Source organism: Dipteris shenzhenensis, chromosome 2 (assembly GCF_047967505.1).
Source record: "Dipteris shenzhenensis isolate YYH24624 ecotype China chromosome 2, Dip_SZ_1.0, whole genome shotgun sequence".
In the NCBI taxonomy this organism is placed as follows: Eukaryota; Viridiplantae; Streptophyta; class Polypodiopsida; order Gleicheniales; family Dipteridaceae; genus Dipteris; species Dipteris shenzhenensis.
In genome coordinates this window covers 7,400,256-7,414,274 of record NC_141597.1, presented here as the reverse complement: position 1 = coordinate 7,414,274, position 14,019 = coordinate 7,400,256, and the positions used below count along the sequence as shown (strand labels likewise).

General features: G+C 44.5%; 1 protein-coding gene and 1 pseudogene across 1 annotated transcript in view; one reads left to right on the top strand and one right to left on the bottom strand.

The window, feature by feature from the left end:
* The window catches only part of LOC147904290 (uncharacterized), a 79,150-nt gene that overhangs the window by 30,247 nt on the left and 34,884 nt on the right, over nt 1-14,019 (bottom strand). The window contains exons 10-13 of the mRNA XM_087385230.1: nt 4,651-4,900; nt 4,006-4,562; nt 3,387-3,495; nt 3,082-3,276 (exon numbers count right to left, since the gene is read on the bottom strand). Coding sequence (XP_087241356.1) covers nt 3,082-3,276; nt 3,387-3,495; nt 4,006-4,562; nt 4,651-4,900 — 1,111 coding nt within the window. The remainder of the gene's footprint in view (nt 1-3,081; nt 3,277-3,386; nt 3,496-4,005; nt 4,563-4,650; nt 4,901-14,019) is intronic.
* LOC147904291 (uncharacterized) lies at nt 9,263-11,050 on the top strand (annotated as a pseudogene).

The window sequence follows — 14,019 nt, the reverse complement described above, 5'->3', positions numbered from 1 at the left end:
AGCCAAAAAGTCCGGCCTGAGAGCAACTTACCTAACTTGGAGCAATCTTTGACATCCAGTTTGTGTTCCAGAAGAAAAAGAATGTCTAGGGAACCACCTGAAACACCTGGATGGAGCTGATTCCTGATCAGCTGTCTGCGACGGCGATGAGGGATGCCGCCTAATCCCTGTATATTCCAACTGGCAGCTCGGGGGAAAGGAGGGGGCAGCGAGGAGGGAAGGGAGGGGGCAGCGAGGAGGGAGCAGGAGGAGCAGCAGGAGGAGCAGGGAGAGGAGCAGCAGCAGGGAGGAGGAGCAGCAGGAGGGAAGGGAGGGGGCAGCGAGGAGGGGAGCAGGAGGAGCAGCAGGAGGAGCGGGGAGAGGAGGAGCAGCAGGAGGAGCAGGGAGAGGAGGGGAGCAGGAGGAGCGGGGAGCAGCAGCGAGCGTTCGTGGATTCTATCTCTTATGCTGCTACCGAGCTTTGAATAAACTTAAGATTAAAAATTGGTATATGATTCCAAGAGTGGATGATTTATTGGATGTGCTTAAAGGTGCTAAAGTTTTTAGTAAGTTGGATTTAAAATATGGTTATTATCAACTCTAGCTGAAAGCTGGAGATGAGTTTTTGGCTATGCCTTTTGACCTAACTAACGCTCCAGCCACTTTAAGTAGGCTGATGAGAAGGGTTTTGCGACCCTACTTGAAGGTTTGTCATAGTCTTCTTTGACAACATTCTAGTTTTCAACCAAAATGAGGAGGAATGTAAGGATCACCTCGCTAAGGTGATGGAGCTCCTGAGGAAGGATCAATTGTTCCTAAATACTTAGAAAAGTGACTTCTTCAAGATGGAGATAGAATATTTGGGACAAATTGTGTCTGCTGAGGGAATTCGGGTTGACCCTAAAAAGGTCAAGGCCATAATTGAATGGCCAATATCCAAAAATATACATGAGTTGAGATCGTTCCTAGGGATGTGTAGTTATTACTGTAGATTCATCAAGAATTTTTCATGCCTTGCTTCTCTACTACCAGATTTGTTAAAGGAGCATTACTTGTATGAGTGGGGAAAGGTTCACCAAGTAGCTTTTGAAGAGCTTAAGAGAACATTGATCACTATACCAGTGTTAACACTCCCTGACATGGACAAAGAGTTTTTTGTTGTATGTACGGATGCGAGTGGTACCTTGATTCGGGCAACGTTGATGCAAGGAGAGCATCCCATTGCTTATGAGAGTAGAAAGCTTTAAGGGGCCGAGTTGAAATATATCACATATGAGAAGGAGATAAAGGCAGTAGTTCATGCTTTGAAGTTAGGGAAGCACTATCTATATGGTCTTGCTTTCAAGATTAAGACTAACCATCAAAGTATTAAGCACTTAATTTCTCAACCCATTGTCTCTTCAAGACAAATCAAATGGGCTGAACAATTCAATCCTTTGAACAACCAAATATTGAATACAGCTAAGGACGGAGAATTTAGTAGCCGATACTTTGAGTAAACGGCCCCAAGTTAATCACATTTCTGTGGTTAAGGAGAAATGACTAGGAGCAATGGTTAAGCTTATCCTTCTAATGAGGACTTTGCTGAAAGTTATGGGTGGATCAGCATAATGAGATTGGCAAGTTAGAGGCCCATTCCATCATGGATGGATACCTATTGTTGGAGCGTGTACCATATGTGTACCCAAACATTTCGGCATCTAGTCATGGGTGAGTTACATGCGAGTCCACATTGCAGACATAGAGGCATTAGAGGGACCATTGATAATATTGAGAGGTACTTCCATTCACCTCCACTTCGCAAGGGAGTTTCAGCCTTTGTTAAACAATGTGATGTATGTCAACACATTAAATCTGACACAAGTAAGACTGCTGGTCTTTTGCAGCCTTTACCTTTTCCCTCTAAAAGGTGGGAACATATTACAATGAGTTTTGTGTTAGGAATCCCCATGGTTGGTCAGTTTGAGCAGCTTTTCAAAGTTATAGATAGGCTGAGTTAACAGGCCCATTTTATTCCCTCTGTAAAAGAGTTGACTGCTCAGCAAGGTTATTGATTAGGGAAATCTTAGGGTTGCATGGGTTACCAAAATCTATTGTCTCCGATACCAATGGCCGTTTCATTAGCAACTTCATATTTTCCACAGATACTCGCAGATTATAAGAGGCGATGCAATTGCAGAAGTAAAAAGAGAAAGTGTACGAACGAGAAAGAGTCAATAGATAATCCAGAAGAGAACTTCCGCTCATTCAAGTAGAAGGGAGTGTCATGACAAGATGAATGATTATTTAGTTAATTAATAGTCATTAGAACATTATTATATTAGGCGCCAATTTGATGGCGCGGTATATGTTTGCATTTATGATCGATCAAGCAGTGTAAATGGTACCACTAATCTATGTAACATTGGCCAATGATTATTGATAAAGTGCACACACGTTTCAAGGTCCTAGAGGCAATAGGAAAGGGAAGGGTGCATTGAGTGCGTTAAATGGTAGGTGCATGGGTCATAGGCTAAGGGTAGGTCTAAATGGGAAGAGGGACCTTGAGTGATCTCAAGGGACATTAATGAAAGGGTATCCCCTTTCATTGTGATTGCACGTAGCATTCTTTCTACCATCTTGCATTCATCAGCCACCTCCCTCTCTCTCTCTCTCTCTCTCTCTCTCTCTCTCTCACCTTGCACATAGGTCAAACAGAAACAAGTACTCTCACGAGGACACTCTTCCCCCATTGGAGGTCCCAATCAGAGATGAATTTCTGCATGCATTGCACTCATTTGCATCCTTGTAAGTTTGTTCCTCCACACTGATCAAACCACATGATAACATAACTTGTTCTAAGGCAATGGAAAATAAGAGTCCAAGATAAACTCGTCATGTACATGCACCTATTTCTTCAGAAACAATGCTTCAGCAACCCACTCATACACAGGCTTGAGATGTTCTTGCAACAATTGATGTGCCGTTGCTTAGTAGCACATGCCTTTTACATCAACATGAATGCTTTGAATCTCACACAGCATACATATAGGCCGTTTAGAAGATCTTCATTGCTGTAAAACATCACTCATGTAAGGTGAAAAATTCAGTTAAGAAACTTACATCCATCAAAATCAGGTCAAATGATTCTTTCGAGCACAGTTCCACAGCTTCTGCTCCATTCTGGGCCAGGGCAGTTGTATGTCCCCATTTGTGCAACAATATCATTGCTAAACGCTGATTTACAAGATTGTCCTCTGCAACCAAGATCCGCAAGCTCTTACTAGGGTTTTCTGAACTTACCTTTGGAATTGCACCCTGACAATGAAATAAAATAAACAGTTAAAAGCCTCTCCAAAATGCACACACTACAGCATTTAAGAGAGCATGACTATCAGTAAACAAGAAGCCTTCGATAGTATACATACCTCTGAAACAACTGGACGTTCACCACATACTGCTGTCTGTAATCCTCTAAAAAGCAAGGAACGCTTAACAGGCTTTGGTGTGTGGATGCTTATGCCAAGCTCTTTGCACCTAGAAAACAGCAGAAATGCCGGTAATATTCTGTGGTTCTCTGCAGGTAAGCACAGAAGAAGAGAATCCATAATTGGATTGAAAATATTAAAAGAGATGATTCTAGAATGGCAATGCATCTAACCTTCATGCTGAGACTGTTAAAACCACTATGTTCATCCTCAGAAACCAGGGGAAACAAAAGTGTGTTGGCACAGACAATGGAACCATGTGAATACGTGATTAAGGACTTTTCTAAGCAATAATGAAAATGTGTGCAAAAAAGTGGATCGCATTTAAGCAAAACTGGGAAGACAGAGCAAGCAAAGAGGAAGAGCCAAAATACAAGCACTCTTTGAGTAAACACAGTTTGTGACCAAGTTAGAGATATTTGAGCAAGAGTCTCCAGAAAATATTACCACAGATTTAGCAGTGTACCAATTGATGCTACATTCACAAGGGCTACCAAAATTAAAAGTATCCAGCATCCAGATTGAGAAGGTTGAAAAAGGGAAAGACTCAAGGTAATACCTGATCACATCAGACTGACTTGATGTCAGAACAATAATGGAAGAAGAAATAATCTCTGTGGAATGTTGTCTGCTGACCTTTGGTGCAAGATGATGAGCAACCATTTGGTATTCTGGAATTTTTGGACTCCGTTGTTGGATTATCCAATCACCAACTCGAGTCTGATCAGGATGCATTGGCTCCTTGTTTGAAGAATTGAATGAATTCTGTTCAGATTCAACATGGATGCTAGACTCTACGGACTGTTGTATAGTAGCAGGAACTTCTAGATCCATGCCAGCTTCCAATATATTTTTTAATCGGGAGTCTTGATGTTTTGTTTCTACATCTACAGTAGTACATGTCCCAGAATTGTCTCTTTCACCTGGTAGAGTTGAGAAATTCCCAAGGAAATGCGGTCGGTCACGAAGAAAATAAACCAACTTGCAAGCCTCAGTTCCATTTAGCCACATGTCTAGTAATACCACTTTGTACTTCCTATCAGACTCAGCTGCCTTCTGGAGGGCAGATTCGGCAGCTTCCACACTGCTCACACCATCTGCTGACATCCCCCAGTTCTGAAAAATAGAAATCCAATCCTAAGTCTAATGTCTTATCAGAAATCCAACCAAAAGAGAGACTATCACAACGCTTACATATCATCACCTTCAACAAGTCCACCAAAATTCTTTGGCTCGTCTCATTGTCATCCACAACAAGGGCAGAAACATCTTTGAACACATCAGAACTTGAATTGACTGGTGGATCACAGGCTGGGGGAAGATGAAAGCAGGCTGAGAACCAGAAAGTGCTCCCATGACCGTCAACACCATCACTTTCGACCCACATTTTACCGCCCATTGCTGCAGCAAGTTTTGACGATATTACCAGACCTAAACCCGTTCCTCCATACAATCTGCATGAAACTCAAATCTGGACTTAAGGCAGCTCCACATTGATCAGAAATTACAATATCGCTCATATGGCATAAGCCTTTGATAAGTTCATCTACCTTTATGTGCATGCAGCCATCATAGATGAAAAGATTTAAAAAGCTTTCACAATGGTCATCAGTGTGTATACATATGTCTAGATGAATCCAAGAACATGCCCAAACTCATCCTCCAAAAACACGACACAGTGTGCAGTTTCAATCTCATGATAGATGTTGGAGAAATCATAGCCAAAGAGTGTGTTAGTGTGTTGTACTAGGAGATCAAGTAGTGGTTAGTGTGAGTACCACGTGTCACCATGGGACTTATCCCATATGCACTTGGTACTTGAGTGTGTGTGTCTAGCCTATAAAGGCTTGTACTTCACTTGTCTCATTGATGATGATGAATGAATCAAAGCCTTTCATCGTGTCTACATTTGAGTATCATTTTCTCTCTCCCTAGACTATCTCCCTCTCTCTCTCTTTCTCTCTCTCTCTCTCTCTCTCTCTCTCTCTCTCACACACACACACACACACCATGTTTCCTACATGGTATCAAAGCAGGTCATCCCTGCCCTAACTCGCCCTGCCACGCCATCATATTCTTCAAGCTCTAACCCTAATTCTGCTCGGCTCTTTCTTGTGCAGCCGCCTCTAGCTGTCTCTTCCTCTCAGCTCATTTCGCCTCTATTCTACCTCCTCCATAGCCAATCACCTTCTTCCTTCAGCTGTTTACACCCGTTGGATGTGATTTCATGTCTGATGAATCTTTTAGAGATCAAAATGGATTTTGTTCGAGACTGCACTCTCTCATGAGTTGGGTACAAGGTCTTTCTTGAGGCTACATGTCACCAGTTGAAATTATTAGATTCCTGGATCTGGATACAAAATCTTTGTATTCATTGGCACATCAGAACTGATGGAAAATGAGTTGCTTGCCCATGCAGAAACCACTGAAAAGATTGAGCAGCTGCAGCAAGAACTCAAGTCCATGACAAAGGAAAAACAAGGGATGCAGCACTCCTCGGATGAATCCATACAGTTCCACAATTACACCAAAGTAGGAATCAAAGATATTACTACTTCTTAGAGAGGCATGTAGGAAAAATAGCAAGAACTCAAGTCCATGACAAAGGAAAAACAAGGGATGCAGTACTCCTCGGATGAATCCATGCAGTCCCACAATTACACCAAAGTAGGAAGCAAAGATATTACTACTACTTTTTTTTTTCCGCAAAAAGTAGTGCTAGTTATATTGCTTGAAAACGAGAGTACAAGAAGGCCAAAAGGCCAGCGGGCTGTAATCACAAAACGGATACAGCCCGTGGTAACAAAATAATTACAAGACTCTCAGGGCATAATCATCTGAGTTATGACAAACAGCCACGGTGGGGGGGAGTAATGCCACTGAAGACTCTGAGCAGAGTGCTGGAAGAACAGCTCTTGATGGTCCCAGTCGCGAAGGAAGCGCCGTCGCTTCTCCTTCCCTGCCCAGGACTCCCCCTGAATCTGATCCCACTGACCCTTGAGCGTGTGAATGATCGTGCTCCAGATGTCCGCTAGGGTCTGGGTAGCAGAAGAAGCCTGATCTCCTAAGGCCTGCGCGCATCTGGAAGTCCAGATATGCCAGCCTACAATACTCCCTATGATCTCCCAAACTGGGTGCCGAGTCATCGCTCCTGCATCTGTCTCTGTCAGATGCCAAGGGAAGCTTTCCATGTATGCCCAGGTGGCCTGCGTGATGAAGAAAACTGGATCCTGCTGAGAGCACTCATAAGCCAAGTGATGTCCCATCTCGGTGCTGCACCAGCAAACGGCTCCCCAGGTGACCGGTCCTAGCTCGGGTGCAACCCTCGCTAAGATCCCCATGACTCCCTTCCACACTATCTAAGCATGCGAACAGCTCCAAAGGCAGTGCTTTAGGGACGACTCCTCCTGAAAACACATCTAGCAGTGCCCCTCCTGCCCCATCTGCCTCAGCCATCTCCCAACTGGTAGCCCCTTGTGGACCACCATCCAAAGAAAGTAAGAGATCTTCCTCGGCCGCCAACTTGCCAAAGAGTCTTCCAGAATGTACGAAGAAAGACCAGAGATATCCCTTGGGCATACCAACTATGTGCCTGGGTGGGTAGCCTGCGCTGGAGAGCCCCCAGAGCACGCCTACTGGTACGCGCGCTGTATGAGAAGAAGGGGGTAGGGTTCTCTGAGGTCTCCAGTGGTGGCCAGTGCCACTCCCTTGGGTCCCACTCCACCTCTATCAAGAAGCGGCCCTCCCAAATCTAGAGTCTCCAGTCCTCGTCCTGAACAATCAGGGGGTCTATATGCCACGCTTTCCCTTGCAGCCCTATGATGCGAAGGCGTTGCCAGGGAAGCTGGGGGTCGATCACGGCCTCTCTGCTCTGGAGACGGCTACCATCGGCGACGGAGAAGAAGTGAATCGAAGAGTCCGAGAAAAGGCCTGCAACCACCAAAGGAATGCCGCGGGGAGTGAACTACCCTAGCCACCTCTCATCTCCTGGGAGGAGCTGTCTGGTGATCATGGGAATCCTCCAACCTGCAGGAATGGCAGCATCGATCTCCGCTCGTCGAGCCTGGGTCCCACGTGCCGTACCTACTGCTGCTGCCAGCTCGCTTGGGCCCAACTGGCTATAGACGTCCCTCCAAACCCAGAGCGAGCGCGCAGGCCCACGCGCCCAGAGCGCGCATGGGATATGGGATCTCTCTCCAAGCTGGCGACCTGTATCATCTGTCACCTGGCTGCTCCAGATCAGGGGCTGTCTGTCTATCTCCTCTCGGTAGTTGGGGGGAACCTGAGAGAGGCTGTACCGCAACTTACTCCAGACCGAGACGAGGCCGCGGAGGAAGGGGGAGCGGGGCTGAGTCAACGGGGCTGAAGTGAAAATCCACCGGATAGATGGCTGCCAATCACCCCCTCTCTGGGGGATACACGCGCTGAGACCATGCTGAAGCAAGAGCTTCCACGTCTCCCTCCTGGGGTCAGACCCCTGGGGTCAGACCGCGGATGACTAACTTGCCAAGTAATGCCTGACTTTGCAGTTCTGGATCTATGATGCCAAGACCGCCCTCTGTCTGGGGGAGAATGACCGTCTGCCAGGCGACCCGGGCTCTGGTGGTGCCGGAACCATCTGAGCCAAACCACAGAAAGTTCCGCACCAGTCTCCTCAGCTAGGCTACGCACGATCTCGAGAAACACCAGCAACCAATCGAAGGTTCCCAGTAGGTGTGGGAGCGTCCTGTGAGGACCTTCCCACACTTACTGGTCTGAGAAGCCGAAAGCTTGTGTTCCTGCAATAGGAGCACATCTACCCTTCCCACCAAAGCTGGCTGGAGCTCCTGTCTGAGCACCATCTTCCTGGGGCCGCGGGTTCCTGATGAGTGGAACCCGTTGATGTTCCAAGAGATAATGCGTATACTCATGAAGAGGAGAGATGGGCCACAAACAGCTGTCTGCTTGCGGTCGATGTCGAGGTGGTCGGAAAATGATATTACTACTTCTTAGAGAGGCATGTAGGAAAAATTGGATATGGAAAAGAGCACTTGGAGGAAGCCACACAATGGAATCAAAAGGTTTACTTCGATAGACCACACCCCAAGGCATTTCCATAGTGGCACCACAAACAAACAAGAGAGTGTGCTCAGTCCAAGCAAATGACAAGAATGTGCTGTAAGAAATGGAGACCATTATATCACAAAAATGGAAGACTTATGGAGTCACAATCTCACCACAGACAGACAACAGAGCATGCATGTTCAAGCAAATCACAAGAACTTACTATGACAAATCTGGTAAACGCCTTCTTCTCCTTCTATTCTTCCCCTAGCAGGCAGCTTCTAGTCATTGGTAAAAGGGACAATACCACTCAGGTGTGCAAATGAAGTCTATGCACTTCCACTTTAGTGCCCTTCGACGGATTGCATCGTTGAGGGAGAGAGCAGAAGAGATATTGAGCGGGCAGGTGCACTGAGAAAGATTACTTCTCTTGGCACGCAATGCATACAAAAGCATTGCCATTGATCGTTGTTGGTGCCGTCATTCATGGAGTAGGAGGAAATATCCTTGTAGTAGATAATATTTCATTGAAATTTTCATGTCATGCAAGCTTGTGACCGTTTAAGTCTTTGTTCTTGTGGCATAACCCCTCTCAACTGTCTCCATTCTTTTCAGTTTGTTCAAGATGCCACGCTCTACACAAGACCTTGAGCCGCTTTGGAAGCATGCTGAAGAAAAGGGTACCTATGCCAAAGGAGGTAGCAAGAAAAGTGGTCGTCCTCTTTTTGTCGATTGCAATGTTGTGGATCTTACTCTCGTGTGCGTGCCCATCTTCTAGGAATAAAGAACGTTGGTGTTCAAGTTTGCAGGAAGGTGCCAGCAGATGAGAAGGCAGCCATGGCACGTGAAGATCATGAATCTTCTAGCAAGAAGCACAAGGGTACTGTTGGTTCCAGTTTGAGTGTAGGCCCGAAGATTTTATCTCAGTCAACCATGCCAACTGTATACAACAACGCTTCAAGGGAGGAGGTTGATGGCGCTGTGGCACGTTGCTTCTATGTTAATGGATTACCATTTTCTCTTGCACGGTCTCCATATTTCGCCAACTGTATCAACAACAATTCAAGGGAGGAGGTTGATGACGCTGTGGCACGTTGCTTCTATGCCAATGGATTACCATTTTCTCTTGCACGGTCTCCATATTTCACAAACATGGTAAGTGCAGTTGCTTCATTTGGAAGGGGATATAAACCTCCAAACTATGAGAAGCTCCGTACCTCTCTTTTGGAGAAGGAGAGAGCAAGAGTGTCAAGGAGCCTATCCACTATTAAATCTACTTGGCCGTACTATGGATGCTCCATTGTTTCTGATGGCTGGACACACACTGCAAAGAGGCCTCTTCTCAACATTGTGGTTTGCAGTGCACGAGGAATTGAATTCAAGAAATCCATAGATACTAGTGGAGAGGCAAAGACTGGAGAATACATTGCAGCAGCATTAAAAGAGACTATATTGGAGGTGGGCCCTGAACATGTAGTTCAGATTGTTACTGATAATGCCTCAAATTGCAAGCTAGCTGGTCATCTTGTGGAGCAAGAGTTCAAACAAATCTTCTGGACCCCATGTGCTGCCCATTGTTTGAACTTGTTGCTGAAGGATCTTTCAGCCCTGGCGTGGATGGAGTTGGAAATTAGTCATGGCAAGGAGGTGCAGCAATTCATCTCCAATCATGAGGCACCAAGAGCCATGCTGTCCAAATTTTCAAAACTGAAGTTGCTGAAGCCAAGTGATACAAGATTTGCAACAAACTTCATCATGCTCCAGCGCTTGGTAAAGGTAAAAGCGTCCTTGAAGCAAATGGTTGTTAGCCAAGATTGGGATGATTGGAGAGGTCGCAATGATGAAGCCCTTCGGATTCAAAACACCATACTGTCAACCTCATTTTGGGATGAAGTGCAGAAGTATGTGAGAGTGTGTTGCCCCATCGTGCTCATGTTACGATTGGTGGACAAGGATGATGCATGTCTTGGTGTGATTTATGAAGGTATTGATCAAATGCTTGAGAATATAAAAGAGGTCCCAGCTAGAGAAAGCAATGGAGACATTATGTATGAAGAAATAACAGAAATTGCAGAAGTGAGATGGGATACGCGTCATTCTCCTCTCCATGCAACAGCCTTTCTTCTAAATCCAAAATGGTTCTGCAAGAATCCACAACAAGATGGTGAAGTGATGAGAGATTGGAGGCAGACTTTGGATAGAGTGGGGAAGGATGCTGCAGACAAAACTTTGATGAAGGATCAATTGTAGATAGAGAGTGTCTTTCTCCCGTTGCTTGGTGGGAAAACTATGGTTCAGATACCCCTCAATTGCAGAAGTTGGTGATCAGGCTCCTCTCACAAGTATCGAGTTCCTCTGCAGCAGAGCGGAATCGGTCCACCTATGGATTCATCCATTCTGTGAAACGCAATCGGCTTGCTCATAAAATGGCTGAGGATCTTGTGTATGTGCACAGCAACCTTAGGCTTCGTTCTAGAAGTGATCCATCATATAAGTCCGACCCTTCTCAGAAGTGGGATGTTCATGAGGGGGAAGAGGATGATGGCACACTTTCCATGTAATCTTTCAACTTGTAATGTCTATGTGCAATGAGCACATTTTATTTATATGCTGAAATTAATGACATTTAGCTTGTGTACATGCATGTGCTCGCTGTAAACTTAAAGTACTTGCATGTGTTGGCTGTAAATTACTAATTGCTTGTCATCTACTTGCTGTAGCAATTAAAATGTTAATAGATGGAACAAGTCATCTAGCTTTGCTCAGCCTACCCTTGCCCCTTCATCACTCAGTTTTCACTTGTCTTTACTCACCCTACCCCTAAAGTTTCCTACTGATTCAATCAACATTTTAGAAACGTTTCAAGCGCATGACGTTTCCTGCATGGAAACGTTTCGTGCAACCTTGCCTAAAACATGTGCACATCTCGAACACCAAATATGCTGCAAAGTAATGCTTATAAAAGCAAGAAGATATGCAGACCCAAGATGGAACTCCTCGTTGTTGTTTAAGATTTGGAGATCTATAGGCAATATTTATGATGCGAGATTCATCGCATGGACCAATCACGCTTCATTGAAGTATATTTGCAGCCAATTTGACCTTTGAGATCAGAATGGGTCGATAAGTGAACTTGTGCAAAAGTTTGACTTTGAAATTTGTTATCAAAAGAGATCTTCCAATAGGGTTGACGATGCTTTTAGCAAGATTCCGAAAATAAATGCAATTTCCGTTATGGAGATATCTCTGTCTTTCTTAAAGGACTCTACAAAAACAACCATTAATCTACAAGATTTTAACATTGGTTATCCACCCAATAGGTTGGTAACATTGGAACCCCGACTTTGCAGCAAAGAGAGCAAGATAGTGCAGCAATATTTCATTTTAAACTGGACTACTATTTAGAAATGGCAAGGTATGTGTGCCCAAGAATTAAAGATGTTCAGTGTCATATATTAGATGAATGTCAACTTTGTTATGTCCACGTCTGGACATAATGTGTCTAGTGTTAAGGAGGTTGGGTTACTAAATTCATGTAACCTAACCTTGGGATAGTTATAGTCAGCGTACTCTTAGGCTTAAGAGACCTAAGACACCCTATACCTATATAAGTGTGAACCTTAGCTCATTTGGGGCATTCTTGGGAGAGCATGAATAGATTCAGCAAGCGATCCTCACTTGTTGGGGTAAACAAGTTACATCTCGTGTTGAGAATGGTACAAATTGCACCATAGAGATAAGGTTCATGGGACAAACCCTAACCTTCAGGTAAGGGGTGAACATGTATACATTCTTTGGAATCAACCTCGTCTGTAGTTAGTCATCTCTTCTGGACATATACTCTAATGCTTTAAGTTTTTCCTTTTTTTGAGTAGTATGTGCGTGTGTGAGCACTGTGATTATGCAGAGGAATTGTGTACAATGAGTACAACATACATCTTGTACATTAACTTAAGCTCTAGATCATCCTTCGCCTTTGAGAACAGAATTCAAAAAGAAAAAACTCCTCCATGATCAAAGATAGGTCATTCAGTCAGTGACTACGTGCTGCAGATGGTTGCGAATCGCGATAAAGCTGAACATGTCACAAGTCAAAAGGTGATGTAAAGATGATTGGGATAGTTGTAATAAAGTTATTGAAAGGCTTAACAAACAAGGGTATCACCAAAACAAGGTAAGTGGCAGCACTGCATACAATATGCAGCAGTAGAATAAGCTCTGTCAAATAATGGGAGATAACAAAAACTGCATAATTTCCTTCTCGATGGAGGGACCTAGGGGCTGCATAACATCAAGAGCTGAAGGAGCAAGTATGGTACTTGCATGTAAGAGACTTTGTTTTGCGGTGATATCCCATAAACTTGAAAAGGTATGATAGTAGAAGGATGTGGCAAGTTAAGTTGGGAAGGCTTGAGGAGCTTGAATATTTTGAATGATCAACTAATGTGAGCTGAAGGCAATCTACAATAGGAGTTCCTGAACATCTGTCGGCATCTCTAGCACACGCCACAGACCCAACTTCTGCAGATCACGCCTTCCACACACTCCATATGGAAAATTGCCACATGGCAAATCAAAGACCACTTAGATAAGGTCACTTATAAGTGACATGTGGTAGACAGACCACTTCATCATCATCACACACGGCAGTGCCACATCATCATTTCCACGTAAGCAATTCAATCAACAGCCAGCACAACACTACCACCTAAGCAGCTTGACACCTCATCTACCACCTCAACATTGATATTGAAAATATTATAATATTAAAGGTAGTGGCCAATGTATTAAGTAGTTAGGAGGGTTAGGGGCACTTTTTCCTTGTAAGGTTTTTCCTCCTAACCATAGTTAGTGGAAAATTTTAGGTTCGAGTGAGTTTTAACTCACGCCAAGAGTTTTAGGATTTTGTCATGTTGACAGCCCCTTGTACTTTCAAGGCAAGTTCAATTCAAGAGAGCCCAGCTTGGGAGAGGAATGATGTCGTGGGAAACCACCTCAAACAGCTTCAGTCAAGCTTTTCAGCAACCACCTCATCTTCTCTGTTGTACGGACATATGTGCCTCTTGATGCACATTAGGAGTACTTCTGCAGTCCTAGAGGTTTTGTTGCTGCTTCGGAGGTGCTGCTGCAGATTTTGAGGCATTTTGCATTTGTCCTGGTGCTGAAATCTTTGCAATTCTTGTTCTCTAGCCTTTGCTACAACTTTGACTTGTTTACGGAGGTAATTTCAAAATTCATAGGCTATTTTTGACCCGTTTTTAAGGTTTCAAAGCTGCTACAGCTGTTGACAGGCTGTCTACAGCATCAATAACCCTTGCACCATCCAGGCGAGCCAACCAGTAGCATTTTTGGAGGTTTCTTGCACTATGTGCGCATGTATGGAACTGTCCATACGGTCGCAGCTACTATCTGTAGTACAGCTGCACATTTTCAGGAGCCTATCTGCTGTGGGGGACATTTCTACAGTTTTTTTGCAGTTTTCAGGGTGTGTGCAGACATTTGGAACTATTCAGAACAGCTGCAACCTGTT